The sequence below is a fragment of the Bos mutus genome, chromosome 18 (assembly GCF_027580195.1).
Source record: "Bos mutus isolate GX-2022 chromosome 18, NWIPB_WYAK_1.1, whole genome shotgun sequence".
Lineage (NCBI taxonomy): Eukaryota > Metazoa > Chordata > Mammalia > Artiodactyla > Bovidae > Bos > Bos mutus.
In genome coordinates, this window is record NC_091634.1 from 27,812,456 (window position 1) to 27,837,385 (window position 24,930).

The 24,930-nt window shown below is 58.1% G+C and overlaps 4 protein-coding genes across 22 annotated transcripts; 2 read left to right on the forward strand and 2 right to left on the reverse strand.

Annotated features, from left to right (window-relative positions):
• The first annotated feature begins 1,680 nt into the window (after positions 1 to 1,680).
• Positions 1,681 to 7,358, forward strand: EXOC3L1 (exocyst complex component 3 like 1). 9 transcript variants are annotated; one of them, XM_070388245.1, is made up of 15 exons: positions 1,685 to 1,734; positions 1,916 to 2,005; positions 2,161 to 2,217; positions 2,412 to 2,587; positions 2,669 to 2,888; positions 3,756 to 4,368; positions 4,448 to 4,565; positions 4,702 to 4,827; positions 4,921 to 5,021; positions 5,213 to 5,323; positions 6,061 to 6,190; positions 6,312 to 6,434; positions 6,527 to 6,682; positions 6,774 to 6,898; positions 6,972 to 7,198. In XM_070388245.1, the coding sequence occupies exons 3-15, from the start codon at positions 2,172 to 2,174 to the stop codon at positions 7,159 to 7,161; spliced, it is 2,235 nt and encodes a 744-aa protein (XP_070244346.1). In that variant the 5' UTR covers positions 1,685 to 1,734; positions 1,916 to 2,005; positions 2,161 to 2,171; the 3' UTR covers positions 7,162 to 7,198. The 9 variants fall into 9 exon arrangements, 8 of the variants coding, with proteins under 8 accessions (XP_070244347.1, XP_070244343.1, XP_070244346.1 ...); XM_070388247.1 differs by having other exon boundaries at positions 1,686 to 1,734; positions 2,427 to 2,587; XR_011467710.1 differs by lacking the exon at positions 6,972 to 7,198 and having other exon boundaries at positions 1,684 to 1,734; positions 6,083 to 6,190.
• A 216-nt stretch (positions 7,359 to 7,574) lies between these two features.
• MATCAP1 (microtubule associated tyrosine carboxypeptidase 1) lies at positions 7,575 to 14,627 on the forward strand. Of its 2 annotated transcripts, none has more exons than XM_070388261.1 (7): positions 7,575 to 7,721; positions 10,535 to 11,160; positions 11,243 to 11,386; positions 11,669 to 11,801; positions 12,694 to 12,999; positions 13,104 to 13,201; positions 14,205 to 14,627. In XM_070388261.1, the coding sequence occupies exons 2-7, from the start codon at positions 10,591 to 10,593 to the stop codon at positions 14,367 to 14,369; spliced, it is 1,416 nt and encodes a 471-aa protein (XP_070244362.1). In that variant the 5' UTR covers positions 7,575 to 7,721; positions 10,535 to 10,590; the 3' UTR covers positions 14,370 to 14,627. The 2 variants fall into 2 exon arrangements, with proteins under 2 accessions (XP_070244362.1, XP_070244363.1); XM_070388262.1 differs by lacking the exon at positions 7,575 to 7,721 and adding an exon at positions 8,695 to 8,715.
• Positions 14,628 to 15,811: 1,184 nt separating this feature from the next.
• NOL3 (nucleolar protein 3) lies at positions 15,812 to 19,487 on the reverse strand. Of its 2 annotated transcripts, XM_070388275.1 has the most exons (5): positions 19,292 to 19,485; positions 16,559 to 16,861; positions 16,164 to 16,408; positions 16,055 to 16,127; positions 15,812 to 15,958 (listed from the first exon to the last, which is right to left on the reverse strand). In XM_070388275.1, the coding sequence occupies exons 2-5, from the start codon at positions 16,851 to 16,853 to the stop codon at positions 15,951 to 15,953; spliced, it is 621 nt and encodes a 206-aa protein (XP_070244376.1). In that variant the 5' UTR covers positions 16,854 to 16,861; positions 19,292 to 19,485; the 3' UTR covers positions 15,812 to 15,950. The 2 variants fall into 2 exon arrangements, with proteins under 2 accessions (XP_070244376.1, XP_005896621.2); XM_005896559.3 differs by having other exon boundaries at positions 16,055 to 16,408; positions 19,292 to 19,487.
• A 541-nt stretch (positions 19,488 to 20,028) lies between these two features.
• On the reverse strand, positions 20,029 to 24,813 carry HSF4 (heat shock transcription factor 4). 9 transcript variants are annotated; one of them, XM_070388256.1, is made up of 13 exons: positions 24,594 to 24,813; positions 23,855 to 23,963; positions 23,638 to 23,765; positions 23,421 to 23,545; positions 23,075 to 23,150; positions 22,884 to 22,948; positions 22,285 to 22,305; positions 21,904 to 22,031; positions 21,554 to 21,677; positions 20,953 to 21,058; positions 20,789 to 20,854; positions 20,583 to 20,697; positions 20,029 to 20,344 (listed from the first exon to the last, which is right to left on the reverse strand). In XM_070388256.1, the coding sequence occupies exons 1-13, from the start codon at positions 24,714 to 24,716 to the stop codon at positions 20,193 to 20,195; spliced, it is 1,338 nt and encodes a 445-aa protein (XP_070244357.1). In that variant the 5' UTR covers positions 24,717 to 24,813; the 3' UTR covers positions 20,029 to 20,192. The 9 variants fall into 9 exon arrangements, with proteins under 9 accessions (XP_070244357.1, XP_070244358.1, XP_070244353.1 ...); XM_070388257.1 differs by having other exon boundaries at positions 20,583 to 20,652; positions 24,594 to 24,809; XM_070388252.1 differs by having other exon boundaries at positions 20,583 to 20,652; positions 21,554 to 21,781; positions 22,285 to 22,381; positions 24,594 to 24,809.
• Positions 24,814 to 24,930: the final 117 nt, after the last annotated feature.

The following is a 24,930-nucleotide window of genomic DNA, read 5'->3' on the forward strand; positions in this document are numbered from 1 at the left end:
CAATTCCTCTCAGCAGACATGGCCGAAAAACTTCAGGGACCATCAACAAATGTCCAACCGCCGAAGAGGACGAAAATAACCCCAGGATCCCGGAAGACAGGTGTGGTCGAGGAAGCATGTTGAGGAAGTCGTTGGGTAGCCCCAGGAGTAGTAAGGAGGGATCACTGGAACCTTCCTGGCTGGCCCAACTCCACTAACTGTGCCCCAACCCTCATCTCAGGAGAGGAGACCCTGCTGCCTTATGAACCCAACGTGTTTTCCCAAACCTGCTCCCCATCGTCTTGGGATAACCTACCCTATTCCTGTCCTTCACTTCCTGCCAAACAGCAAGCACTAATTACATCTAGCTTATCCACCTGTCTGCATCCCCACTTTCTTCCCCTGGTCCCACCTTCACCTTTCTCTTGTCTCCACACTACAGTGCTCAGAAGCCATGGGATTAAAACCACTTTTCAACCAATGCAAACATATTTCAGTTCAGTTCAGTCACTCAGTCGTGTCCGACTCTGCGACCCCATGAATCGCAGCTTGCCAGGCCTCCCTGTCCATCACCAACTCCTGGAGTTCACTCAGACTCACGTCCATTGAGTCAGTGATGCCATCCAGCCATCTCATCCTCTGTCATCCCCTTCTCCTCCTGCCCCCAATCCCTCCCATATGTGTAAATATATGTAAAGCCCTTAGAGCCATTTCTGTCATGTGGAAGGATTATGTGTTTGCTAGTATCATTTTGTTATTTTTAACACTGTCATTTATTATAGTTTATTTTAGGTCAAGTTCTTTGGAAAACAGTCTTTGAGAAAGAGATGTGCCGGCAGGAAGTTTACTGAGAAGCCACACTTGTAAGGAAGTAATACAGGCCAAACAGGGCAGAGAAGAGAATTAAACTGTGAGGAAGTTAAAATGGAGGCCTCTGTCCTTCTAGGAGCACTGAAACTGGGGTACTCCTTCCAAGGCCTACCTGGCCTTTATACCCTAATACGGACCAAGAGACTCAGATCTGAGACCTCATTAGCCTACATTTCAGGCTAGAGGAATGAGTGTCTTTGTCCTGAAGGGTGGATTTGGGTGGTAGCCAGTGTCCACTGCATTATTACTACCTAGTAGTCAGTTCCATTGGAGGAGGGCATGGCAACCCATTCCAGTATTCTGGCCTAGAGAATCCCACGGACAGAGGAGCCTGGCAGGCTACAGTCCATAGAGTCGCACAGAGACACAACTGAAGCAGCTAAGCAGCAGCAGCAGTCCCTTCCATGGCTCCTTTTATCTCCAAGACAGACAAGCTTTCATAGCTCTTCCACCCCTCTCTGCCATCTCCCGCCACACACCCTCTTCACAACAGCCTATGGTCTCTTGCTCCTCTGCAGAGGCATACCTGCCTCTAAGGGCCTGTCAACACAGTTTTCACCCTGTGATGTTGCCTGCATCCATATCAGCACACCTTCCTCTCCAGCCAGGTTGGGGCCATCTAGTTCCTATCTGTGCCCTGAGCATAGGAGGTCCTGCCTAGGCTGCTCCAGACTCATTGATCACAGGGAGGACACCCCCACTTCCCCCAAGGAAGTGGCGCCCAGCCCTCCCCACTCTGTCCCTCGGTGCAGATGCTCTTTCCTGTTGGGAATAAAGTACCAGAGACTCAGCTTCCTTCCTTTCTGCATGTGGCCTTGGAGAGGGCGGGACCTGGAGGGAGGAGGGGACTCCTGAGGAGGGAGGTGGGACAGAGGCTTCCTTGGGGTGAGGAATTCTGCTGTGGCAGGCTGAGGTGTGGGCCTCGTGAGCCAGTGGAGGGAGTATCCATCTCTGCCGGGACAGCCGGGGGAGAGGGCCCTCCTCAAGGCCAAGGCTCTTTGCGGAGGAGGGAGCACTGGACGCCTGGTCAAGCCTGGTGATCTCCATACCACACTGTCCTCTGCAGCTCAGAGAGGAGCAGTGCCCAGCGGAGGCCCCTGTCTACCCTGCCCCACTTCCATCTGGGGGGCAAAACCGGGAAACCTCATCGACGAAGGTATCTCAGGTGCCTCCCCATCTTTCCCATCTCCCTCATTTCCTGAGGGAACCAGAACCTTCTCCTTCTCAGAGGGGCCTAGATGAACACAGTAGCTCAGAGGAGTGCCCACTTTGCCTGCTCTAACCCGGACCTTTGCCCTCACTCCGCTCCAGCTCCTCCAGCCATGGACTCGGCAGCCAGGGACAAAACGCAACCCGCACTCCCCACTGGTATGAGCCCTTCTGGGTAGGCCAAGGGAGGGATGGTGGCAAGAAAGATGGGGATGGTGAGTTGGGGTCTGACTGGAGCTCTGTAGGGCGGGGAGAGGAGTGGACCGCCCTAGGGGACAGGCCAAGGGGTAGGAAGGGGAGCAGATTCGGCAGCCACTTCCTGCAGGCCTAGCCCAATTGATGCAGCTGCCCAGGCTCTTCCTGCCCAGGGCTGGAGTGGCCGGAGCAGGAAAGGGCGGAGCAGCTGGCCCGGGGTGCAGCTCTCAAGTGGGCCTCGGGCATCTTCTACCGGCCAGAGCAGCTGGCCAGGCTGGGTCAGTACCGGAACCGTGAGGTGCAGCGGACCTGTTCTCTGGAAGCGCGCATCAAGGTGGGCATCGGGCAGGAGGGAGGAGTGCTGGGGGCAAGCTGCAGGGCTGGCAAGGCCTCACTGCCTACCTCCCTCCCACAGTCGGTGGTGCAGTCATACCTGGAGGGTGTGAAGACCGGGGTGTGGCAGCTGGCCCAGGCCCTTGAGGCCGTACAGGGAGCCCGCGAGGCCCTGGGCCAGGCCCGTGGGCTGCTCCGGGATATGGCTGAGGCTGCACAGACCCTAGAACCCCTGCGGGAGCAGGTTGTGGAACACAAACAACTGCAGGCCCTGTCTCAGCTGTTGCCCCGGCTGCGAGCTGGTGAGTGTGCCTGGCCCTCGGCCTCAGTCCTCTGCCAGCCGGTTGACAAGCACCAAGGGGCTTGTCACTGATCAAGGGGCTGGGACACCAGTGGGAAATTGCATGGAGGGACACATCGGGGACCTGCCAGAGAGTAATACAGGCTTCAGATGACGTATGAAGCACGGTGCCTGTTAGCTCATTCTGGGGTTCCCAAGCGTGCAAGGGCTTCCCTGGTAGCTTAGCTGGTAAAGAATCCACTTGCAATGCAGGAGTCCCTGGTTTTATTCCTAGGTTGGGAAGATCCCCTGGAAAAGGGATAGGCTACCCACTCCAGTACTCTTGGGCTTCCCAGGTGGCTCAGTAGTAAAGAATCCACCTGCAACGAGGGAGACCTGGGTTCAATCCCTGGGTTGGGGAGATCCCCTGGAGGAGGGCATGGCAACCCACTCCAGTATTCTTGCCTGGAGAATCCCATTGAACAGAGGAGCCTGGTGGGCTACAGTCCATGGGGTCACAAAGAGTCGGACATGACAGCAACTAAGTGCAGTACAAGCATGGGATGTCTGAGTCAGGACTGACACCTGTGGCTCTGCCCAACTTGGCTCTTATATACTGAACTATTTCCCTAACAGGGTGGTCAAAGAGCCACTGGCATGACTCCCTCCCCCAAGTCCCTCCCTTCCTCCTGTTTCATCAGCTCAAGGGTTTACACCCTAACCACCATATAGGCCCTTCCCTGGGTCTTTTCAGGTTGGCCAGTGCTCTACTGTACTGATTATTAAATCTTTTACACATCACCCCAGCCCAAGGCGTCAACATCCACTGCTGTACCCACTGCACAGGTGGAAAGGTTTAGACTCAAGGCTGTCTCTTCTCTCTGATTAGTGCCAGCTGCAGTGGCCCACACACAGACCCTGATTGATGCCCAGCGGCTCTTGGAGGCCTATGTGAGCCTTCGGGAACTGGAGCAGCTGCAAGAGGAGACGTGCGTACCTCTTGGGGGCCTGGAGTTGCCAGTCTTTGAGGGGCTGGGCCCTCTGGCTGAGGCTCTGGGCCAGGCTGTGGAAGCGGCCGCAGGGGCTGCAGGGCAGCTGGCCCGGGAGAACCCAGCCTTGCTGGTGGCTGCTGTGCGTGTGGCCGAGGTGGATGCTGGGTGCACCACCTCCCTGGAGCAGGCTCCACGGGACTGGCGGCAGCGCTGTCTGCGTGCACTACAGCAGGGCTTGGAGCGGGTCCACTTCGGGACATCTCTGCAGCCTGGGCCTGGGGAACTAGCAAAGTGGCTGGAGGCTCTGCGGGTGGCTCTGCCAGCCGAGTTGGCCATGGCTGAGGCTCTGGTAGCACCCTGCTGCCCACCACACTACAAAGTTGTCCAGTTGTGGGCCCACACCCTGCATGGAGGCCTGCGGCGCTGCCTGCAGCAACTCCTGGAAGGGCCTGAGTTGGAAGAAGCCGACACCTTCACCCTGCTGCACTGGGTGCTGCATGTGTACCAGGGGTCAGTGTCTCTGGGGCAGTAGGGCATGGGGACATCAAAGGCTGGGGGCTCCGTGTAACACTGGGCCACCCACCTCCAGGCCAGAAATGATGGGGAGCCTGGAGTTGGGGCCTGAGGCTGACGTGTCTGATCTGGAGCCCCTCCTGACCCTGGAAAACATTGAGCAGCTGGAGGCAACATTTGTGGCCAAAGTCCAGGTGAGTAGTTGGAGCCCAGGTTCAGAGCAGTTCTGCCGCCACCCGTGGGCCTGTATCTGTGGAGTCGTGCATCTACCCGTCTCTAGCAGTGTCAGTGCCCTACTACATCCTGCTGCACCTTGCCCCCTTTCCCCAGGCAAAGGTGGCCCAATGGCTGCAGAAGGCACTGGATGGGGAGGTAGTCGAGTGGGGCCGAGAGCAGGAACCCGACACAGACCTGTCTGGCTTCTACCACTCGCCATTGCCAGCCATCGTGCTGCAGGTGGGTGAAAAGTGGCAGGGGGCAGCCCTCACAGGGAAAGGGAAGGAGGGCAGGACCAGGACCCCGCTAATGGCTGCCCATCCCTGCCTGTAGATCCTGGAAGAGAACATTCGTGTGACCAGAATAGTCAGTGTGTCACTGGAGCAGCGGGTGCATGGCATGGCACTATCAGAACTGAGTGCCTTCCTGAGGAGGTCTGACCCACTCCCAACTCCTGGCCCTGCTCCTGGGCAGCCCTAAGGGGTTCTGAGTGATCAGACACACCCATGGGAAAGGACTCCTTCAAGACAGGGCCTTGGGTATCTTGGAGGTGGGGCCAGAGTACTAAGGACTGGGGTTGTATCAGAGTGACAGCAGGTACCGGAGCCACCTCTGCTCTTTGCAGCTTCACCGATGCTCTGATCCGATTCTCCCGAGACCATCTCAGGGGGGAAGCAGTGGTCCCTCATTACGTGCCCTACCTACTGGCCACCCTCAACCACCAGTTAGCACTCAGGTACCAAGATGTGCCCACAGAATGCCACCTTCACTAACCCCTGACTGAACATCTATTCAGTATGGATCTAGCCTACACTGGGCCTTTAGGAATTTTAGACTCACGTAACCCTGGGGTTCCAATCCTAGTTCTCCTAATTACTAGCTGTGTGACCTTGGGCCAGTTATCTAATCTCTCTGAATTTTGCTTCTGTCGTCAATAGTATATGGGTGGACCTTCTGAGACTCAGGTGAGATTACAGATATAAAGTACCTACCACAGTACCTGGCACAGAGTGTCAGTTATTCATTCATTCAACAAATATTTATCAAGGCCCTATTCTGTGCCAGGTAATGTCTAGCGTTACCGCTGTGAATATAACAAAAATATTCCCTTCCTCTAGGGTCTTATGTTCCCTGGGGTGTGGGCAAGAGAGAACAAACAAGTTAATGATGATTTTGACTCCCTCCTGACTAGGATTAACTCTCTCCTCTTACCGAAACAAACTGAAAGACATAACTTGTTCAAGATCATACCGCGAATTAGAGGCAGGTCCAGGTGGCATGTGTGCCTTCTAACTCGCTGAGCCCACCACTTCAGCCTCAGCTGTGTCCACCCTTTCAGAAGTGCAGGGAGCCGCCCTTCTTGTCCCCTCAGGCGACACACTTGTGCCACTAGGTGGCGCCCGAGTGGCTAGACAAGAGAGGACCTCTCGGGCCTTGGCCTTGGTCCTGAAGCCGTCCTTTCGGTCGGTCCAGCTCCTCCGTATCCGTCCTGCAGCCCAAATGGGTGGTTCCCGGAGTCTTGGCTCCAGTGGAGGCAGAGCTGGACAAGTTGCAGAAGAGGATCTGTCGCCTGGTGTTGGAGGCGCTGCTGGCGGAGCTACAGGCGAGGCTTCAGGGGGAGATGGGGTTGGGAGGAGGAGATACAGCGTATGCATGGGGGCCTCTGCCGGGGAATGCTGGGTCTGAATCGTCGCTCCAACTACGTCTCTAAACTCCGTTCCCAGCCCCTATTCGCGGCTCTGCCCTCGCGTCGCTGGCTCTCAAGCCCAGAGCTGCTGGATGACGTGTGCAAGCGGACGGCGCGATTCTGCCAGAACTTTCAGCACGTGCGGAATCCCGCGGTCCAGGTGCATCTGCGGGGAAAGGCTGAGGGCGGGGGGCGGTGTCAAAGTGCCCATGGGAAAAACATCCTGGACCCATTTGATCGCGATCCCTACAGCTGTTGCTGGTCGAGGCGGAGCGTACGGTGGTGCTGCAGTACTTAAGTGCGCTGATGCAAGGCCGCCTAGTCTGCCGCGGTGCTGACGAGAGGACCCAGGCGGCCGAGCGCATGCAGCACGATGCGGCCCAGCTTCAGGAGCTTTTCCTCGGTTTGGTGAGAATTCGCTGGGCGAGAGGATGGGCGGGAGTCTTAGTGATTTGATAGGGGTCGAGGACTGGAGAAAGACCAACCTCTGCGTGCTCAGGGCCTGGAGGAGAGCGTTCAGTGTGTGCCAGTGCTGCTTGCATTGAAGGAGCTGCTGAACCTCCGCGACCCCACGCTACTTGGCCTCGAGGTGGCAGGCTTGCGGCAACAGTTTCCCGACGTGAGGTGCGAAGACGGGCCGGGAAGGGAGGAGACCCAGGAGCGGCTGGGCGGGGCTAACGCACCCGTCACTCCACAGCGAGGATCACGTCTCCGCCCTCCTGGACCTGCGCGGAGACGTGTCCCGAGAGCAGCGCCTGGCCGCACTCAGCTCTCTGCGGGCCGGCCCGCAGCCCTCGCCCCAAGCTGGTCGCCGAGCACTTTTCAGCCTCGTGCCAACACCTGCACCCTCGCTGGCCTCCTGCTTCCCCTCAGGGTCCTGTGCCTGACCCCTGACTGCCCGCAGAATAAAGTCACGTCCCCGTACGCCTGAATTGTACGTGTTGGTGAAGGGTGGATGAAATAAAAGTGCCCACGAAGGGCAGGGGGTCCACGTGCAGTGACACACCTAAGGTATCCTGGTTCCAGTTCTGATATATGGCTGCGCCCCACCTATTCCGGTACAAGACCTGTATGTGGGCTGCTTTCCCAAGTACCCGGGCTTCCACAGTGTGCGGATTACACCCTTACGTGTGCGCGCACCCGCAGAGAGCTAGCGTCTCCTACGCCAGAAGTCAGTCAACTGAGGCAGAGGGGGCGGCCTTAAGGCAACACCCCACCCAGGGGCGTGACCCTATGGCGGACACCTCCCCCCTGCTCTGCCTGGCCCCACCCCAAGCCGTGTCCTCGTGCTCTTGCGGAAGCAGAGATTGACGCGAATCCGCGCTCTTTCGTCTGAGCGTGCGCGCGCCCGAGCCCGTGCGTCACCAGCGTCGGCTCCCGCGGGCTGGGCAGCCGGCGGCCTGTGTTGCGGAGCGGGAACAGCGGCGGCGAGAAGAGGATTGAACAGGTGGGGGCGCGGCACGCGGATGTAATCCCCCCACCCCCACGAGGCCGAAAAGGCGTTCGACCGGACCCCTCCTCATCTACCTTGGAACCCCGCTCCATTGTCCACTGGCCCCGCCCTCCATTGGGCACGCCCTTTGCCCTAGCCCCCGCCACTTATTGGCTGTAGGTCACTCCCCTCCTCGATTTCCTAGTACCCATTGGCTCCTCTTCAATGTTATCTTCTCTCGGAGTTTCTTATTGGCGCAGACCACACCCGCTTATATATCACCAGACTCCGCCTTCAGTCTGGGCTCCTCCCACAACCATCTTTCATTCATTCTGCATCTAGTGCTGGGTACTTTGGTCATGGAGGTGAATGAGACCCGTCCCTGCCCTCAGGGAGTTCAGGGGATGATGTGGGCGGACGCGGACCTGGGCTCCAACAATGACAGCCTAGGGTGGTAAAGAAGCCGCTTGGGCACTGGGAGTCTCTAAGACGCTGGGAAGGCTTCCCGGAGGAAGTGAGGCCCAAACCGAGTACTGAAGAATGGTTAGGAGTTTGTTACAGGGAGACATTGGGAGGGCATTCTTGGCAAAAGGACCTGAGACATGAAAGAAACAAGCGTATCCTGGTAATTCCAAAGAGGTAGGTCAAATGAAAGAAGGGGAGATAAAGAGGATTGGTACAAGTAAGAGACCTAGAGAGCAGTGAGGAATCCAGAAAAGTGTATGGTTAGTTGAGGGGAAGGAAGCCTGAGTCCCGAAATCATCCAGCAGATTGTCACTAGGCGGAATGCTGGGAAGAGGGGGAGGGGATCAGAACTAGCTGGGGAAGCCAGGTACAGGGAAGGAATGATTCCAGTTCTGAGAGGGACAAGGGCTCTCGGTTTCATTCCTTTACTGAACAACTGTTCTGGGGACACAGCTGTGAACACTTAGAAGGAGAAAACATAATAATCACATATACTGTACTTCAGATGGTGATGACTGCATTGGAGGACAATATTGTGGAAAAGGTGAGGTTCTGGTGGAGAGGGTTTAGAGGAGGTTTACTGTCTTATAGAGGGTGTGTCGGGAAGGCTTTTCTAACAAGATATTTGTACAGAAATCTGAGGAAAGTGAGAGTGACCCCTGCTGTTATATGAGGGGAAAGTGTTCCAGACAGGGACATTTTCAGTTTGAGATGCCTGTTATACATTCAAGTAAACATGTTGAATTGAGAACTGACAACACAGTTTGAGGGGCTTCCCTGTGTTTCAGATGGTAAAGAATCTGCCTGCAATGCAGGAGACCTGGGTTGGGAAAATCTCTGGTGAAGGGAATGGCAACCCACTCCGTATCCAGTATTCTTGCCTGGAGAATTCCATGGACATAGGAGCCTGGTGGGCTACAGTTCATAGGGTTGCAAAGAGTCGGATACAGCTGAGCAATTTACACACACAGAACACTAGTCTGAAGTTTATGGAAGAAGTTTGGGCTGACATATTTAAAATCATGAGAGTGGATGAGATCACCCAGGGAGAGAGCATAAATGGAGAAGAGAAGTTTTCAAGTCCTGGACATTAGAGGGTTTTTTTTTTTTTCTTTCCAGGGGAGGGGCGGGTAAGGAAGGATTTATTACTTATAGCAAGTTAGGAGAACAGCAGGGATCTTTCCCAAAGCAGTGTCTCCACATTATGGTGTTAAGAGGTCAGAAAGATAGGGATGACCAGCAAGGAAGACAAGAACAAGCCACTAGTGAGATGGGAGAATTATGTCCCAGTGTATTTGGGAACCAAGTGGAAGATGTGGCCAAGCTGAGATGAAGTCATTAACTTTGTCAAGTTCTACTGATCAACATGAAGATCATTGGTGACCTTGGTCAGGTCAGTTTTGATAGAGAGCAGGGGCCAGAAGCCCCTACTTGAAGTGAAATTTAGGACAGAACAGGAAAGAAGGAGTTAGATAGAGACTGAGTATAGATGACTTGGAGTGTTGTGTTACCCTGAGAAGCAGCTGGAGGGAGATGCAGTGAAGCTAGAAGACTATGGGGTCAAGTGAGGGTTTTGTTTTTTAAGATGGAGAAATAACAGCATGTGTTTATACTGACGGGAAGAATCCGACAGAATGGAAGAGACTGATGATGTAGGAGGTGTAGGAAAAAGGAGAGATGCTGGAATTATGTCCCTGAGCAGACAGGAGAGTTCAGAGGATGGAGCCTTTGGTCAGTCTCTGGGGAGAGACTGGGTTGGACTGAGCCCTGGTACAGAGTTGGGATAACTGTCCTAACACTGGCCTTGGATGACCACCAGCAAGATGGCTCTGATAGGAGACACCCAGGGATTGGCTTGGATTGGCTGAGCTTTCCCTCTGCTTACAAAGAGCTGGTTCTAATTTAGATTTGAACAGATGGCCCAGAGGGGAGAGAGCATTCCAGGTGGAGGGACTAGCATAACCAAGGGGCAGGTAGGCCCAATGGGCTGGAGGAGGTGAATGCAGCTGGGTGGGAGGGGCGGAGTGAGACTGAGAAAATGCCAGAGGTAGAAGGCAGATAGAAGGTAGTGAGACCCCCTCACCTTTCATCCTGGCAGCTGAGGCTACACTGGACCAAATTCCCAGTCTGGGCGGGCGCTGAGCACAGAATCATGAGTTGGGGGCTTAAGGCTTACAATCAGAAGCTCATGAGCTAAAGGGATTTGAGGAACCACCATCTACGTGGATGTATGAGACTTCCTCCTGCTTTCCCCCAGTCCAGGGAATGGACTAACTAGGGTGGAGGTGAGGAGGCATAGGGCCTGCTAGCCCTCAGGCCATACCCACTCATTGCTGGCCTCCACATCCTTCCTGTGTCTGCAGAAGTCGCCGGTGTGGGGAGCTGGAGTGACCCGGCCGGATGTGCCCTCCAGGACAGAATGGTGCTGGACTCAGGTGCTCAGGTGTATGAGCAGGCACCCCCCAGCCCGCCAGCCAGCCCCTCCTCCTTGGCCCATAGGCCGGGGCCCTCAGACCGAGATGGGACAGCGCTGTTCCCCTGGCCTCAGTCCCTGGCCCTGCCCCTGGCTCTGTCTGTCCCCTCAGCCCTGCGGCCCCGGGCGGAGAGGCAGCCCTTCTCAGAGCTGCACTTGGGCCGCCGTGGACACATGCGGCGCAGCGAGAGCACCTACACCGTGAACAGTACTGGCCGGCGGGGGGGCAGCACCCAGAGTCGGGCCCCGCCTGGACGGGGACGGGACCCAGGTGGGGGCACCCTGCGGCCCGCGGCCTCCCTGCCTCACATCGCTAAGGCTCGAAAGGAGGCAGGCCGTGGTGCCAGCAAGAGCCCCTGCATGTTGGTGGCTCTGCGGCCAACCAATATGGACCGCGAGCGGGACAAGTTCTTCCAGTCCCATTACACCTACAACCCACAGTTCGAGTACCAGGAACCCATGCCCATGGCTGTGCTGGAGAAATACTGTGAGGCCTCTGGACAGTTCATTCATCAGGTCAGTGCAGACTGCCCGCCTCACCCCAGCCCGGACCACCTGAGCGGTCCAGCTTGACCTGCTGCTGCGGCCCTCTGTGCAGGCAGTTGGCATCATCGAGGCTGTCCTGGAGAAGTTTGGGACCTATGAACACTTTGAGGCTGCAACGGGGGGCCAGCTGCTGACCAAGTGCCAGATCTGGTCCATTGTGCGCAGATACATGCAGAAGGAAGGCTGCGTCGGTGAGGTGAGCTCACACTGCCAGTGATGCCCCTTTTCCACCTGCTTCCAATCAGACTGCCCAGTGGGCAGTGCCAGGCCCAGCTCTGTTCTGGTGGAGCTAGTGACCTCAGGCCAGCCCTGCTCCCGTCCCTGCCCCAGTCAGGTGGGAGCTGGCTCCAAGCGGAGGTGGGGCAGGGTGGGTGTCGTGGCCAAGTGTCTGGCCTGGCTCCCCTGTGGCATCAGCAGGTCCACCTCCCCACTGGCCCCCGGGGTTGGTGGCCATGACACGTGTCTCTGCCACCCGCAGGTAGTGGTGCAGCTGAGTGAGGACCTGCTGTCCCAGGCAGTGATGATGGTGGAGAACAGCCGACCAACGTTGGCCATCAACCTGACTGGAGCCCGCCAGTACTGGTTGGAGGGCATGCTGCGGCATGAGATAGGTCAGGGTGTGGTAGGTGGGTGGGCTGGGATGAGAGGGGGCTGGGACATGGGGGCAGGGCAGTGAGGGGCCCCAGTAATTCCACCCCCTCTCATTTTCCCCCTTCCCTTCACCAGCAGCCACCTCCTCCCTCTGGCTCACAGAGGTACGCCAGAACATGCCAGCCCACTCTTTGGGCTCACCCTTATTTCCTGTTTCTTTTGGGTATCTTTTCCTCCCTCAGCTTCCTCTCTGATTTCCCTTGTCCGTGGGGCAAGACTGCTGAGGCCCAGACAGGCCAGAGGGAGAACCCTAAGGGCCCCACTAGTCTAGCCAACAGTACAGGCCTTCCATGGTGGATGCAAGTTCAGATTCTGGGAAGGGAAATGGCTGAAGACACAGCTGGATTTAGGAGGGGACTGGCCAGGCTGGAAAGGCAGGCATAGGACACGAATTACTATTCTTTCATATCTGTCACTCCTCGTCAAGAATCATGTTGCTCTGGGCAAAAGGTGGTTTTTGCTGAATATGTTAGCATGAAATGGGCATGCAAGGGTGTGGGGACCGGGTGGTGTGTGAGTTCCCGGCCTCTCTAGGGGGCTGCAGAGGGTGGGGGGCGAAGCAGTGTGAGTTTGGGAGAGTTGTGTGTGTATAGTCCTAGACGGATGGGGGAGGATTCATGTGTGTGAGCCTCTGGGTCCTTGGGTGTGAGTTCACCTAAAGATGGTCTTGATGATGCGTTGGGTGAGTATGGGTGTGGGGTGGAGAGGCTTGTGTGAGAGCCTGATTTTAGGGGCATAAAGCTATGTGAGTCACCAGCTAGAGGTCCAGACGGGCAGAGCAGGGCCTGGATAGGGCCAGGCAGGAAGACCCCCTGGATGCCCAACCCAGCCTCTTCTTTGCTCTCCCCGCAGGTACCCACTACCTTCGGGGCGTGAACAACGCGCGGCAGCCGTGGCACAGCGCCGAGGGCCGGCAGCAGTACGGGCTGCGGCCAGCAAACCCCACGGAGGAGGGCCTGGCCAGCCTGCACAGCGTCCTGTTCCGCAAGCAGCCCTTCCTGTGGCGCGCGGCGCTGCTCTACTATACGATACATCGTGCAGCGCGCATGTCCTTTCGTCAGCTCTTCCAGGACCTGGCACGCTACGTGCAGGATGCCGATGTGCGCTGGGAATACTGTGTGCGCGCCAAGCGCGGCCAGACTGACACCTCGCTGCCCGGTGGGCACCAGTCCCTGCGGGTTGGCGGGGGAGTGCCTTGATCTGGGGCGGGAGGGTGAGGGTGGGGCTTTGGACCTAGGGCTCACGGCCCTCCTTGCCCACAGGCTGCTTCAGCAAGGACCAGGTATACCTGGATGGCATTCTGCGCATTCTGCGGCATCGCCAGACCATCGACTTCCCGCTGCTGACCTCGCTGGGCAAGGTGAGGGGCCACAGGGCCTTCAGAGGTCCCAGCCAGCTCTCCCCCTCACTGCTGTATTCCCTGAGCCTCTGGTTGGAACTCCACTGAGGACTGGGTGCCAGGCCTCTCGTGGTGGGAGCGTGGGTGGAGTGAGCACAGGAGATGACGTGACAGTCCGGCAGCCAGTATAGGTGCTTTTTCCAGCCCACAGGTGTGTGTGTAGACACTGCAAAGGAAGTGAGCATTCCAGGCCAGGAGAGCAGTCAGGAAGGCCTGCAGAAGCAGGCTGGAGAAACAGCCAGGGATCAAGCCCTTGGCACTGGGTATCTGTGCCAAGCTGAGGAAGTTGAACTTCATCCAAAGCAGTGGGGAATCCAAGGAGCTTCAAGCAAAGGGTGGCACAGATGTTGGCTTTAGAAGGCTCTGTGTATCATATGGAAGGAGAGGCCTAGGGAGGGGAGTGCAAGGGGAAGAGGAAGAGGCCTTTCTCATCTCTTCTGCAGCATTGATGGTGGTCTGGCATAACCCCGCAGTGGCCATGCCGTTGGAGAAGAAGGGGCAAGCTGGAGAGATCTTCAGAGAGTGAAATCTTTTCAACTCAGTGGCCACTCTGAGTGGGAGGGTGACATATTCTAAGTCCCCACCCTGGAATCTGACCTAGGTGCCCTGACAAGGGTCGGGCTGCATAAGCTGGCACCCAGGAAGGCTGGCTATGAGGCGTCTAACACCTGGTATCCAGGGAAAGGTGTTCAGAAGGCATTTGGATACCCAGATTTGGAGATGAAGGGGGGAAGCTGGACTGGATACAGGAGTGGGGTTGTAGCACATAGATGTTAGAAGAAGGTTTTGAGAGAAAGAGCAAACACCCAGGATGGAGCCACAGGGTACAGAACGTTGGGAGTGAATCAAAAGGGGAGTGGGAGAGGTTCTGGGAGCAAAGGGCTATGGGCCATTGGAAGAGAGCTGGGACCAGCTGCCTGAAAACCAGGGGACCCTGCACTGAGGCCCAGCTTTCTCCCTGCAGGTTTCCTATGAGGATGTGGATCACCTCCGGCCCCACGGGGTGCTGGACAACACCCGGGTGCCCCACTTCATGCAGGACTTAGCACGCTACCGGCAGCAGTTGGAACACATCATGACCACCAACCGGCTGGATGAGGCAGAGCTGGGCCGCCTGCTGCCTGACTGATACTGGTTGAGGGCTCCGGATCGGCCCCCAGAACACGAAGCTGGCTGCTCTGTGCTTCCACAGCCTGGGTGTTTCTTGGGGCCTGGGGAGGGCAGAAGCATTTCAGGAGGGAGGAGCGGCAACAGCAGAGAATTTGTGCTAGCCTCCCTGGACCCCGAGGGCCAACAGCAGCATGTCAGGCAGACTAAGTCTGCCCTCCTGTCTCCAGCTGTCTGTTGAGCCGAGGAAGAGCCTGAGGACAGGAGGGAAGCTGAGCATGGATGGGCATTGGGGGGAGGGGTTGGGAGTAGAAACTTGTTCTTGCATGAGATGGCTTTGGGTGTATGCGTACTCCAGTCTTTTCGTCCCCCCACCTGGCCCCTTGGTGCTCCTTCAGCTTTCACGCTGTCTACCTCTCACTGGGTCCTGGTGGGGATCTCCCTTCTCCTGGGGTGACTGCCTGAGCCTGCCGTCCTGGCTTTCACACAGACTCAAGGAGCAGGGATCCTGGTAGTAGAGACCCAGCTGGGCTGGGCTGTGCTTTCCAGCATTTTGCCTCTCCCATTGTCGTTGTGTGTTTTCCCTATTTATGTGCGGTGTGTCCTGGGCTTCTGAAAGTTCGATGGAGGGAATAGGGCTCCTCTGGAAGGCACTGAATGTTCCTAGCCCCGCCCTCCCTCACACATACACAGGCCTTGTGAGTCAAGCCGAGAGCTCCCCTGGCCTTGCCCTCAACCTCTGCACTGGCCTCTGCTGTCCCTGTCTTTGCTCACACCCTCGCAGCTGGTCTCTGGCAGAAGTTGGCATAGGCTGGCAGCATCCACAATCAAGCCTGAGGGGCAGGCCCCCAGTGGTTCCAAGTTCTGAGCCTCTCTTCAACCAGGAGAGGTGCCAAGATGATTGTTGCTTCTAGTTTCACCTCAGACTCAGCTGTGTGAGGTTGACCCAGCCCCGCTCCCACCCTTGGCCTTAGTTTTTCCATTCGAAAACTTGGACACACAGCTGGAAAGTCCTTATTCCTTTAGTCATTGAATATGTGTAGAGCACCTTCTGTGTACCAGTTAACTGGTCAGAATCCTCACTGAGCTCCCAGTCCTGAGAAAAGTCAATTAAAACAATTATAATGAAGTGTGTCGGCTTCATCTACTCACGATCACTTCCTCTCTTAATCTCCCTTCCCAAGCCCCTTTCCTGGCCCTTTGTGCCAGTGCTAGGGGCTTTCTGGGGTGGGGCTGGTGATGACACATGTCCCCAAATGATAAAAGGGCCATGGAGCAGGGTCCAAGAATCTGGCCCTTGTCCCACTGGGGACCTGGGTCTGGGGTCTCCAGGGGTACAGCTTGTACTGTTAAGGACAGAAATGGGCTGAGGACTGTGCCATGGGCACAGGGCTGCCCAAAGACTTTGGGACTTAGAGGCAGACATCCACATCCTCGTTCCTGGGCAAAGAGCCACAATCAGAGTCCAGGCTGACCCTCCAGAATTTATTCACTTTCAGTGGTACTGGGCCAGATGGAACACTGGTGGCGTCTGACCCCACTTCGGCAGGATCCCAGATCACATGCTGCTAGGATGAAGAGCGGCCTGTCGGTGCTATGGCTTTCAGGAATCTAGAAATAATGGAGAGGGCCTGGTCATTCAGGTGGAGCCCCGCCTCCTCCACCTCCCAAGCCATGCCCTCCCGCCAGATTTGGGCAGCCTCACACCTTCAGACTCGTCTCCAGCTTCGAAGTCAGGCTCTGGCTCTGGCTCTGGCTCCGCCTCTGGCTCTGGCTCCGCCTCTGGCTCCGGTTCCGCCTCTGGCTCCGGTTCCGCCTCTGGCTCTGGTTCCGGATCCATTTGGGGGTCCAACTCCGGTTCAGCCCCTTCAGAGGTCTCGGCTTCCAGCTCTGGCTCAGCTTCTTCGAGGGTTCCGGATTGTGCTGCCTCGGAGTCCTCAGGACCCCGGGCCTCGTCGGATTCTGGAGCTCTGGGCAGCCAGGGGCACGTGGTTCCTGAGTCAGCAGCCCCGGGAGTCCAGTGGCCTGGGCATGGAGGGTCATAGCTTCGTTCCCGGTAGCCTACGGCGGAGGTAGGAGTGTCTCAGGCTCAGTTTATCCTCGGTGGTTTCCTCTGCACATGTGCAAGTCTTTGGGGAAGACCATGGATCGATGCCCCCATGCCACGCCCCCTCCTCTGACCTAGGGTCCGCCTCCCCCGCAGGCTCTCACCGGTCCCCACGTGCTGCCAGTCCCAGGTGGGGTCCGGCGCCCGCACAGTTCGCTGGGCGCAGCTCAGCAGCTCCTGGCAGGCAGCCTCGCCCTTGCTCTGCACCAGCAGCAACAGGCGGCGCACCCTGCGTTCGGCGTCAGGCAGCGCGTCTAGCGCCTCGTACTCGGGCCCGGTGAGCACGCCCCGTGCCAGCAGCGCATCCAGCAGCAGCCCCGAGTCCGCCTGCAGCGTCTCTACCAGGCGTTTCCGCTCGCGGTCGATAGTCTCTGATGGCCTTTCCTGGGTGTTGCCCATGGTAGGGGCTGCATCGGAGGTGAGGGGCGAAAGGTAGTGGGGGCGGGAGCTCCCCTGCTTCTGACCTCTCTCCCGGGGCCCCAGTGAACATCCGTGGCTGGGGTCTAAGTTCACCTGGATCTCTGCGGTCTGTTAGCCCCGCAGCGCAGCACCGATCCTGCCTCCCTGACCTTTTCTATCTTATCTCTGCCTCGGGCTTCACCTTCGGTCCCTAAATGTTAACTGTGGCACTCCTCTCCTCCCCTAGCTACCCCAGGACCCTCATCTACTCTGACTGCTCTCCCCAAGCAGGTCCTTCCTCCTGAGCCCCTGCCACCTTAGACACCGCGATAGATTCAGACCTAGTTTATCCAACCTAACTTCTCTTTCCTAACCTGCTTCCCCAAGGTACTGATAAACCACACCCAGCCTGCAATCAAGTTCCTTTCCAGTCTATCTGCCGAATACTTCTGTCAACTTCACCACTGAGTCTAGTCTCACTTCCAGCCTAGACCCTGCAAAGCTCCATATCTCCCCTCCCAGATCCCAGTGCTGAGAGTCTTCCTGCTCCTCTCACCTACTGGAGGAAGTCCAGACCCTTATCCTGACCCTGAGGTCCATCCTTCCAGGACAGGCCCCTGCCTCTGCACCCCCTCACTGATACCACCACCATGTTGGAACCCCAATGTGGTTTCCTGGCCTCTTCTGGTTCCCTAATACCTGAGTAGAGATACCTGAGTCCTCTTGAGTCTTAGCTCTGACCAAGATCTTCTGACATCACCTGAGACCAAACTGTCTCCCTGCTGCCCTGGGAATGATTCACAGCCATCATCTTGAAGTATCCAGGACTCAACTCATAAAAGCTACCAGCAAATGTCAAACGTTCACCGTTTTCCTCAGTGGATCCTCCCATTTTGAGAGGCTGTCACCACCCCAACAGCAGGCCTTGGGCAGAAATTAATCTGCTTTGTTCACTTATCAACAGCCAAGGACAATGGCCCATCTCCTCTTGGGTCGCCTGACCCAGGCAGCAAGGTCCCTGGCATTAAGGGGCAATTAGGTCAGGCCCTGGGCCACTCCCTTTCTCAGTCCATCTCCCTTGGCCTTGGCTTTGTCCAAGGATTTCATCCTCTCTTTGGGGTCCCCCCTTTACCTCCTTACTTGGCTCTAGGTCTGGGAGAGAGGATTTGGTCTTAACCCCCATCTCTCTCACTGCCTGGTGTCATGCTATGCCTCCCTAGTCATTGCACCCCTCCTAGCCATACTGAGGTGTCAGCCCTTCCCTCAGGCCATGAGCAGAGACCCTTTGCCGTTCCCTTTCCCTTCATGTCCCATCTGTGACAAATGCTGCTCCTCCCCTGACATCTCAGAGAGAATTGGCATCTCCCTCCACCCCTCATCTCCTGTAACAGTCTCTCCCAGCACCTCTCACTCCTGTCCATCACCCTACAGAACAGTGACTTTGACAACTCTCTAGGGTAGGATTATTGTGCCCATTTTACAGATGAGGAGACAGGCTCAGAGAGACCAAGTGGCAGAACTGGAGTCTGACTTGCTCCAGCCTGAACTATGAGGTGTCTGGCCAAGCAGAATGCCAACCATAACAACCTGTCCCCTAACCCTCGTGGGACCACCAGAGAGAATCCAGACTATCTATTCACTTCCCAGCCCCTAGATAGCAGGCTTTCCCCCACTTCCCTCAACCATTCAGTACCGGCACTTCCCAAACTTTGTAGACACTCTTCCCTGGGCCTGGAATCCCCTTTCTTCCTCCCTTGAAAGATGGACCCATCTTTCAAGACTCAAATGTCTCCTCGTTTACCCCAATGCAGGAGTGTCCCGGAGGCAGATACGTTCCTTCTCCTCTGTATCCCAGTGAACATCATACACCCGCACTAGGCTGACATCACTGGGCTGTGTACCATGGATCCTCTGCCCTCTTACTTGAGGTTTCCAAACTCTGTCCCCCCGGTCAAAAGTGCAGGAAGGGAGGGAGGGCAGAACCCACTGTCCACAGGTGCAGAGAGGGAGGGGACATACTAGGTTGGCCCCTCCTTTTTTCTCCCTCCTCCCCAAATTATTTTCATGTTAGCTTCCTCCTCTAGTTACCTCAAGTCCTGCCTTTTGTCCTGTCTGGAGAGCAGAGACCCCAGCTAGTCTGGATCCTCTGAGATTTAATGCTCAGAATATCGAAATTATGTCCTTCAATGGTCACAGCCCAGATTTTTCCCAGAGGACCTGGCGGCTCCAGTTAGCACGCGTGGTCAAGGGTCTCTGCCGCCCTCCCCACCTCGCTCCCTGCGCGTTCTTTGGCTAAGGAGCGAAGGTGGTGGGCCACCGCGGAAGACGTCGCGCACCTGCGAACTCAACATCCATCCCTACACCCAGCCCCAGAGATAAGAGTCCTGCGGAAGGGAGGAGAAGGAAGGAGAGGGGAGGAGAGGGCGGGGCTCACAGACCTTCGCGCACGGCTGCTGGTGGTGATCGGGCGCGGATTTCGCCCAAACTCAGTTTCTCTTCCCTCCCCCAGCCGGAGGGGGAGGAGTTCGGTGGGGCTCCCGGTCCCTGCGCTCCTGGCGGCCCCACTCACGGGTCGAGCCTCAGCAGGGCAGGAGATGACGAGGCAGAAAGGGCCAGGCAGGGTGGGGATGGGAGCAGCAGCTGCGGCGGGGGCGGGGCGGCCAGGGCTGCCGGGAACCGGGAGGGGGTGGGGAGAGGGGGCCGTTCTTCTCGGGACGCAGGGAGGCCGCCCGCAGAGGTCGAGTACCGCCTGGCTGCGTTTTCCCTCATCACCCCGGGCGCGCCGGAGGAGTCAGGGTGGGGACCGTTAAGCCCGCGGACCCAAGTACCCCAGCAATTCCCATGCGTTTTACACCCATTCTCTTTGCCTGCACAGAGAAGGCTCAGAGAAGGAGCCCAGCTTACTCAAGATCACAGAGCGGGTGCACTGCGGTTCTGGGTGTGACCCCTAAAAGCCCCCGATTCCCGGAGGTCATAGTGGCCATGCGCCAGCCCTGGATTCGCACCCGGAGGATGGGGCCTAAGCAGGAGAGCTCGGCCTCGGAGGCACCTCCGCTCTCCAAGGGTTCCTCGATTAACATTAAAGCCCTGGGATCTGGACGTTTCTATGAAGGCAAAGGCGCCCCCCACCCATGACTTCTGTGCTCCCTGGTCGGTAGAGGAAACAGAGACCAGAAACAGAAAAAAAATTGCGGTTTTATGCAGGACTCGGGAATGGAGAGGGGCTGCCAAGTAAGTGGGGCTTCACTCAGCGTCCACCAGGGGGCTCAAGGAAGCCGAGCAGGGCGTGCTACTGCCGGCCAGCCCCTCAGCAGGGCTGGCTTCGGAGTGGAGGGGGTTTCAGGGTGAGGGGTTGTCTCCCGCGCCCAGGTAGGAGGCCCGGCTCTCAGGGCTGCTGTAAATGGTTAAAGCTCCGGGCAGGCTGAGGGCTGGGCCTCCTAAGGCCGCTGGGACGTCCAGCAGGAGTGGTGCCCCGAGTGTGGAGTCCTTTCCTAGGAGAAGCGGGGCTGTACTCAGCAGGGAGAGATGGTCATCTCCTTTCTTCGGGGAAGGAGAGCTTCACTCGCCTTGCCCTCTGGTCAGTTGCGATGAAAGATCCACTCTCAACCTCCCCCTCTCTCCCAGCCTGGGAGATTTCCCTCCAAAACATCGACTGCCCAGCCCACCCAATCGTGATACCTCAGGCCCCTCAGGGTGTCCCCCAGGTCCCTGAGTCACCACATATATTACCTGGGCCTGGAGAATTTAACCCCTTAACCGCCAGCTCGGTCTCACCCTTCTCTGGAACCAAGGGCTGCAACTGCAGAAGAGAACCCCAGGAAGCAGCTGGGGAAGGGAGCTGGGGCTTTGGCAGAGGGAGAACAGTGGTGGACTAAAGGGCTTGGCTGAGCAACTCTCAGCACCCACCCCCGCCACCCTCCCCACCCCCATCTTACCAGGGACAGCTCCATGTCTAAGTCCATCAGAGTCCATTCCCGCCCTTGGAGGCTGGGGCCCAGCACCTGAGGGTAGCTCTGGGTCAACGGTGTCCTCCCCAGGGTGCCCAAACAGCTGGAGCCCACCGAGCCCTGTGCCCCTGCCTCACTGAACGTGTACTCACATCCAGCGGCCCTGCGGGCTCCACACTTTCAGGGGGGGCCCGAAGCAGCATTGGAGGCAGCAGACTGTCTGGGCTCCGGCCTCCCCTCTCCAGGTCCAGAGGGCCCCTGTGCACAGAGAACTGCTGTTGGCCACTCCTTGCTTTAGGTTTCCAAGGAACCTGGATACATCAGGATCTAATCTGACAACATCTAGAGTGTTAGAAGAGGACCTCCCAACCCACACACACAGAAGGGCACAGAGAAAGCACCTTCTGCCTCCTACCTTTGGCCTGAGGTTTGGGTCGTGTGCCTGCCCCCACCAGGCAGTTATCAGTACCAGTGGGTCCTAAACTGTTATGTACTTTACAATCTTTACAATCACCCCAGTGGTGGCATTTAAAATGCAGACTCCTCAGCCCTGCCACTGAGAAGTTTCCACTTTCCAGGGGCCTCTGAAGCTGGTGCTCCTTAGAGCAACTCTGCAAAATCAGGTCAGATCATGGCTGCCTCCTCAGCCACCCTGGGGCAGACAAGGCTGGGAAGTTTCAGGACTAGCTAGTGCCGGTCTAGCTGCAAAAGTGGCCCATGGGGTTTGTAATCACAAATGGGCTTTCTGCTCACCTGTCGGGAACCTCCCTGGGGCCTCTTGGTTCAGGCTGTTGGGCATTCCTGGGCCCCTCAGGGCTGAAGCTCCCCTTCCCCTCCAGGATGGCCTGCACCACAGCCACAGGCAGCGGTGGGGGTGCTGTCACGCAGAAGTCACACTCGTTTGGGGCCAGGGCCAGCCCGGCCTCGCCTTCCCCCCCTGGGCTGGCTGGCTCTTCTTTGAGCAGTGCCAGGCCCTTCTCCCTGCACCAGAGAAAAGCTTCAACCAGACCCTGGCGCTGACCTCTCCCCCTATCCCCACAGCCATCTGGGCTGCCAGGCCCACCCCCCACAGCTCCCCAGAGGGCAACCCCTGTCCCTCTTACCTCCTACCACCACTGGAGGGGGAAAGCCTGGTTCCTTCAGGGGAAGGAGAGTCTTCCGGGAGGTCGGAGATGATGGGGCCCCTGGCCCTGTGAGGGCTGCTGAGGCCCAGCGTGGTCTCCGGGAGGGGCTGTAAGTAGAAGACGAGGTTGTGCCCTTCACCTAAAGTCATAGGGTGAGACGGAGCCTGACTGGTACCACATGGGCAAGACCTAAGGGGGAAGGCTTGAGGGGGGAGGCTTGGTCCACGCAGGGTCTGGTGGGAGGGAGGCTAGGCTCTATCTTCTCTTCTATTTCTTTTTTAAAAAAATCTGTTCTTTTAGGGGAATGGGGAAAGGGAACAGGCTCTCTATGGAGAGATGAGAGGAGAAGCAAAAACCTACCGACTGGATAAAGTAGGGGTCCTGCAGGAGGGCACCAGGTAAGGGGCAGGTGTTGAATTTGGCTGGCGATGGGCACCCCTCATCCAGCATCAGCGACCTGTGCAAGGTGGCCAGGGGCACAGGCAGGGGGCTGAGCAGGTTCATCTCCCAGGCCCCTCAGCCTGCACCACCGCCCTCCCACAGGCCCCAGCAGCCAAGTCAGCAGAGCTGAGGCCTGTTGCCAGGGCATCAGTCACATGCTGGAGGCAGAAGGGGCTCCCCCCACAGAGATGGGGGCCCTTTGGGGGCAGAGGGGAGGGAGGAAGCCTGGTTTGGGCCCCAGACCCTCTGCTCTTGGGATGCTTTGGGGTGAGGGGGAAGGGGATCATGGGGTGGAAATACAGGGTTAAGGTCCTGGAAGTGAGGGGTCTGAGAGTCAGGGTTTTGGTGGTAGAATTAGGGGTAGGGGGAAGCCCTGGAATGGGGCTTTTGGGGAGATGGCGATGGGGTGAGGAAGACGGTAGTGCAGTGGGAAAGGCAGGTGAAGGGGTTTCTGAAGGAGAAGGAGTCCTGCCAGGGCTCTGGTAGGGGGTGGGGGCGTCTCTGGGGTTCTCACTCACAGCTTCCTCTTAGCTCCTGCGCTGCCAGACCCAGCCTGAAGTGGCCCAAAGAGGCACTGGATCAGCTGAAAACAAAGGGTTAACTCATCTTTGGGGCCTTGCCCCTCACTCTAACAAGACACTTCCAGGGGGCTTCCAGGGCTGGGCGTTGGGGGGATACGTTCAGGAGTGGGGTCGGGGCAGAGGAACACCTTGCCGATGACCCGATGCTGTTGACCGTGGCTCTGCCGCAGGGTGACCACCTCCCTCCACAGGATCTCGTTCTGCCTGGGGAAAAGGCGTGGGAGGGTGCTGAGGCATCTGAGAGTTCGCGGGGTCACCACCCCCACCCCCAGAATGGCAGGCCCGCGCCCGCGCCCACTCGGATGATCGTCCATCCATAGTCAAGAGACTGCCACAGTTCGGCCCACTGGTCTTGGAGGAGGCGCCGAGGCACAAGAGAGGAAGGAGCTGCCCAGAACCGTCTAGAAGCCAGTGTCCTCGCGCCCAGAGCCCCCCTTCTCCCTCCCCAACCTCCTCCGCCCCCTCCCCCCGCACTGCCTGAGTTCCCGCAGCCGCGCCTCGGTGCTCTCCTGCACTCCCCGAAAAGCCTGCACCTCGCCCAGCAGCCGGCCCAGGTCCTCGGGGCGCCAGCGGCCGTCGTCGCTGCGCAGCGCGGGCACCTGCAGGTGGGAGGCTCTCTCAGGTAAGGGTCGCACGAAATAGCTGTCCCACTTCCACCCAGGTTCGCTGGTCACTGCTGGCCGCCCCTAACCTTGCGGCGCACGCGTTCCAGCAGTTGCTCTCGGCCGCGTACGAAGCTCGGATGCTGGAACTCGACGTGATCCCGTTCGGGTCTCAGCAGGCCACCCTGCTCGATGCTCACCACCTTCCGAAAACCGTCTAGGGAGCGGGGCGCGGGAGCGTAAGTTGCTAAGTCCCCGCGAACCAAGTCACCCACGCTCGATTCCCACTAGGCCCTAGGGACTCACACATATTGAGTTGCCGCACGAAGCTTGCCATGTTGCTGTGCTTGAAGTATTGGGGCAGCACCTCCTTGGCGAAGCGGCTCTGGTCGCTCACGAGGAAGCTGGTGCCGCTCTGAGGAGAGCACCGCCCGCCCACTCACGGTGCGGGCGGAGACCAGACGACACGGTGAGCGGTGCCCGCCCACGGCCAAGCCAGTGGTCTGGCGCGCGCACATAAACTCACACTCACTCTGGAGACCGAGACTGTCATTCATGGGGACGTGGGACGAGGCCGGGCCGGAACCAGCTCTAAGGCCTATCCCGGGGCGACCACAATGAACCTCTACCCCAGCCCACCCAGACTCCCTACTCGGTTCTCTAGGAGGAGGCGCAGAGGCCAGACTTGGGTTCCAGACCCGGATGGCTCCCCGACCCGCGTTGTGACTCTGAGTTAGAATCAGACCCAGCCCTTCCCTTCTCCTGGTCTCTGTTTACCCATCTGTCTGATGGGATAGGGTGGGAACTAGAAGACCTCGGGGTGCTGGGTCTCCTTCAGAAGGCTCCTACCCTTTCCTCTGCCCGAAGGAAGTCGCCTCACCTCCATCTCCAATACCACAACCCCCGCCCAAGCCGTCGCCTACCCTAGACGGCTGAATCAAGGGACCCACAACCCCGTCCCAGGCAGGGGTTGATGAGCGTGGACGTTCACTGACGTGGAGGAACCCGGGGACCACTGAGGAAGTCGAGGGGCCCCAGCCCTCACCGGGCTCCAGCGGATCAGGTGGTCGGTGCCCGGGTCGCCCACCAGCGCCCATAGCTTGCCGAGGAAGGCAGGCACTGGGCTGGGGCCCGGCTCCGTGGGCAGCGCGGCCGGCGCTTCCTGCATGGCGCAGTCTCGGCCCCGCTAAGCGCTCGGGCCCGGCCGCCGCGGACTTGTCAAAGCCGCGGAAAGTGCTGCGTTTGCCGCCCGCCCCGCCCTACTCCGCCTCCCGGCGCCGGGTCAGGCGGGGGCCACGTGCGAACTGGCGGGGCGGGGCTCTGGCCGCGGCCACAACACCAGCGGACCGAAAGGGCAGTATGGGATCGGATGTGCGTGGGGG

Bases quoted from the DNA above. Each gene is read 5' to 3' on its own strand.
- EXOC3L1 (XM_070388248.1), top strand. From the start codon at position 2,088: ATGAACACAGTAGCTCAGAGGAGTGCCCACTTTGCCTGCTCTAACCCG. The intron at 4,828-4,920 runs GTGGGTGAAAAG...CCCTGCCTGTAG, and splicing joins TGCCAGCCATCGTGCTGCAG to ATCCTGGAAGAGAACATTCG. The intron at 6,683-6,773 runs GTGAGAATTCGC...CTGCGTGCTCAG, and splicing joins AGGAGCTTTTCCTCGGTTTG to GGCCTGGAGGAGAGCGTTCA.
- HSF4 (XM_070388251.1), bottom strand. From the start codon at position 24,716: ATGCAGGAAGCGCCGGCCGCGCTGCCCACGGAGCCGGGCCCCAGCCCA. The intron at 23,766-23,854 runs GTGAGTCCCTAG...CCCGCTCCCTAG, and splicing joins CGTGCGGCAACTCAATATGT to ACGGTTTTCGGAAGGTGGTG. The intron at 22,382-22,883 runs GTGAGTGAGAAC...CACCTTGCACAG, and splicing joins GCAGGAGCTAAGAGGAAGCT to GTCGCTGATGCTGGATGAGG.
- MATCAP1 (XM_070388261.1), top strand. From the start codon at position 10,591: ATGGTGCTGGACTCAGGTGCTCAGGTGTATGAGCAGGCACCCCCCAGC. The intron at 13,000-13,103 runs GTGGGCACCAGT...CCTTGCCCACAG, and splicing joins GACTGACACCTCGCTGCCCG to GCTGCTTCAGCAAGGACCAG. The intron at 13,202-14,204 runs GTGAGGGGCCAC...TTCTCCCTGCAG, and splicing joins TGCTGACCTCGCTGGGCAAG to GTTTCCTATGAGGATGTGGA.
- NOL3 (XM_005896559.3), bottom strand. From the start codon at position 16,853: ATGGGCAACACCCAGGAAAGGCCATCAGAGACTATCGACCGCGAGCGG. The intron at 16,409-16,558 runs GTGAGAGCCTGC...CCTCCGCCGTAG, and splicing joins CTGGCAGCACGTGGGGACCG to GCTACCGGGAACGAAGCTAT.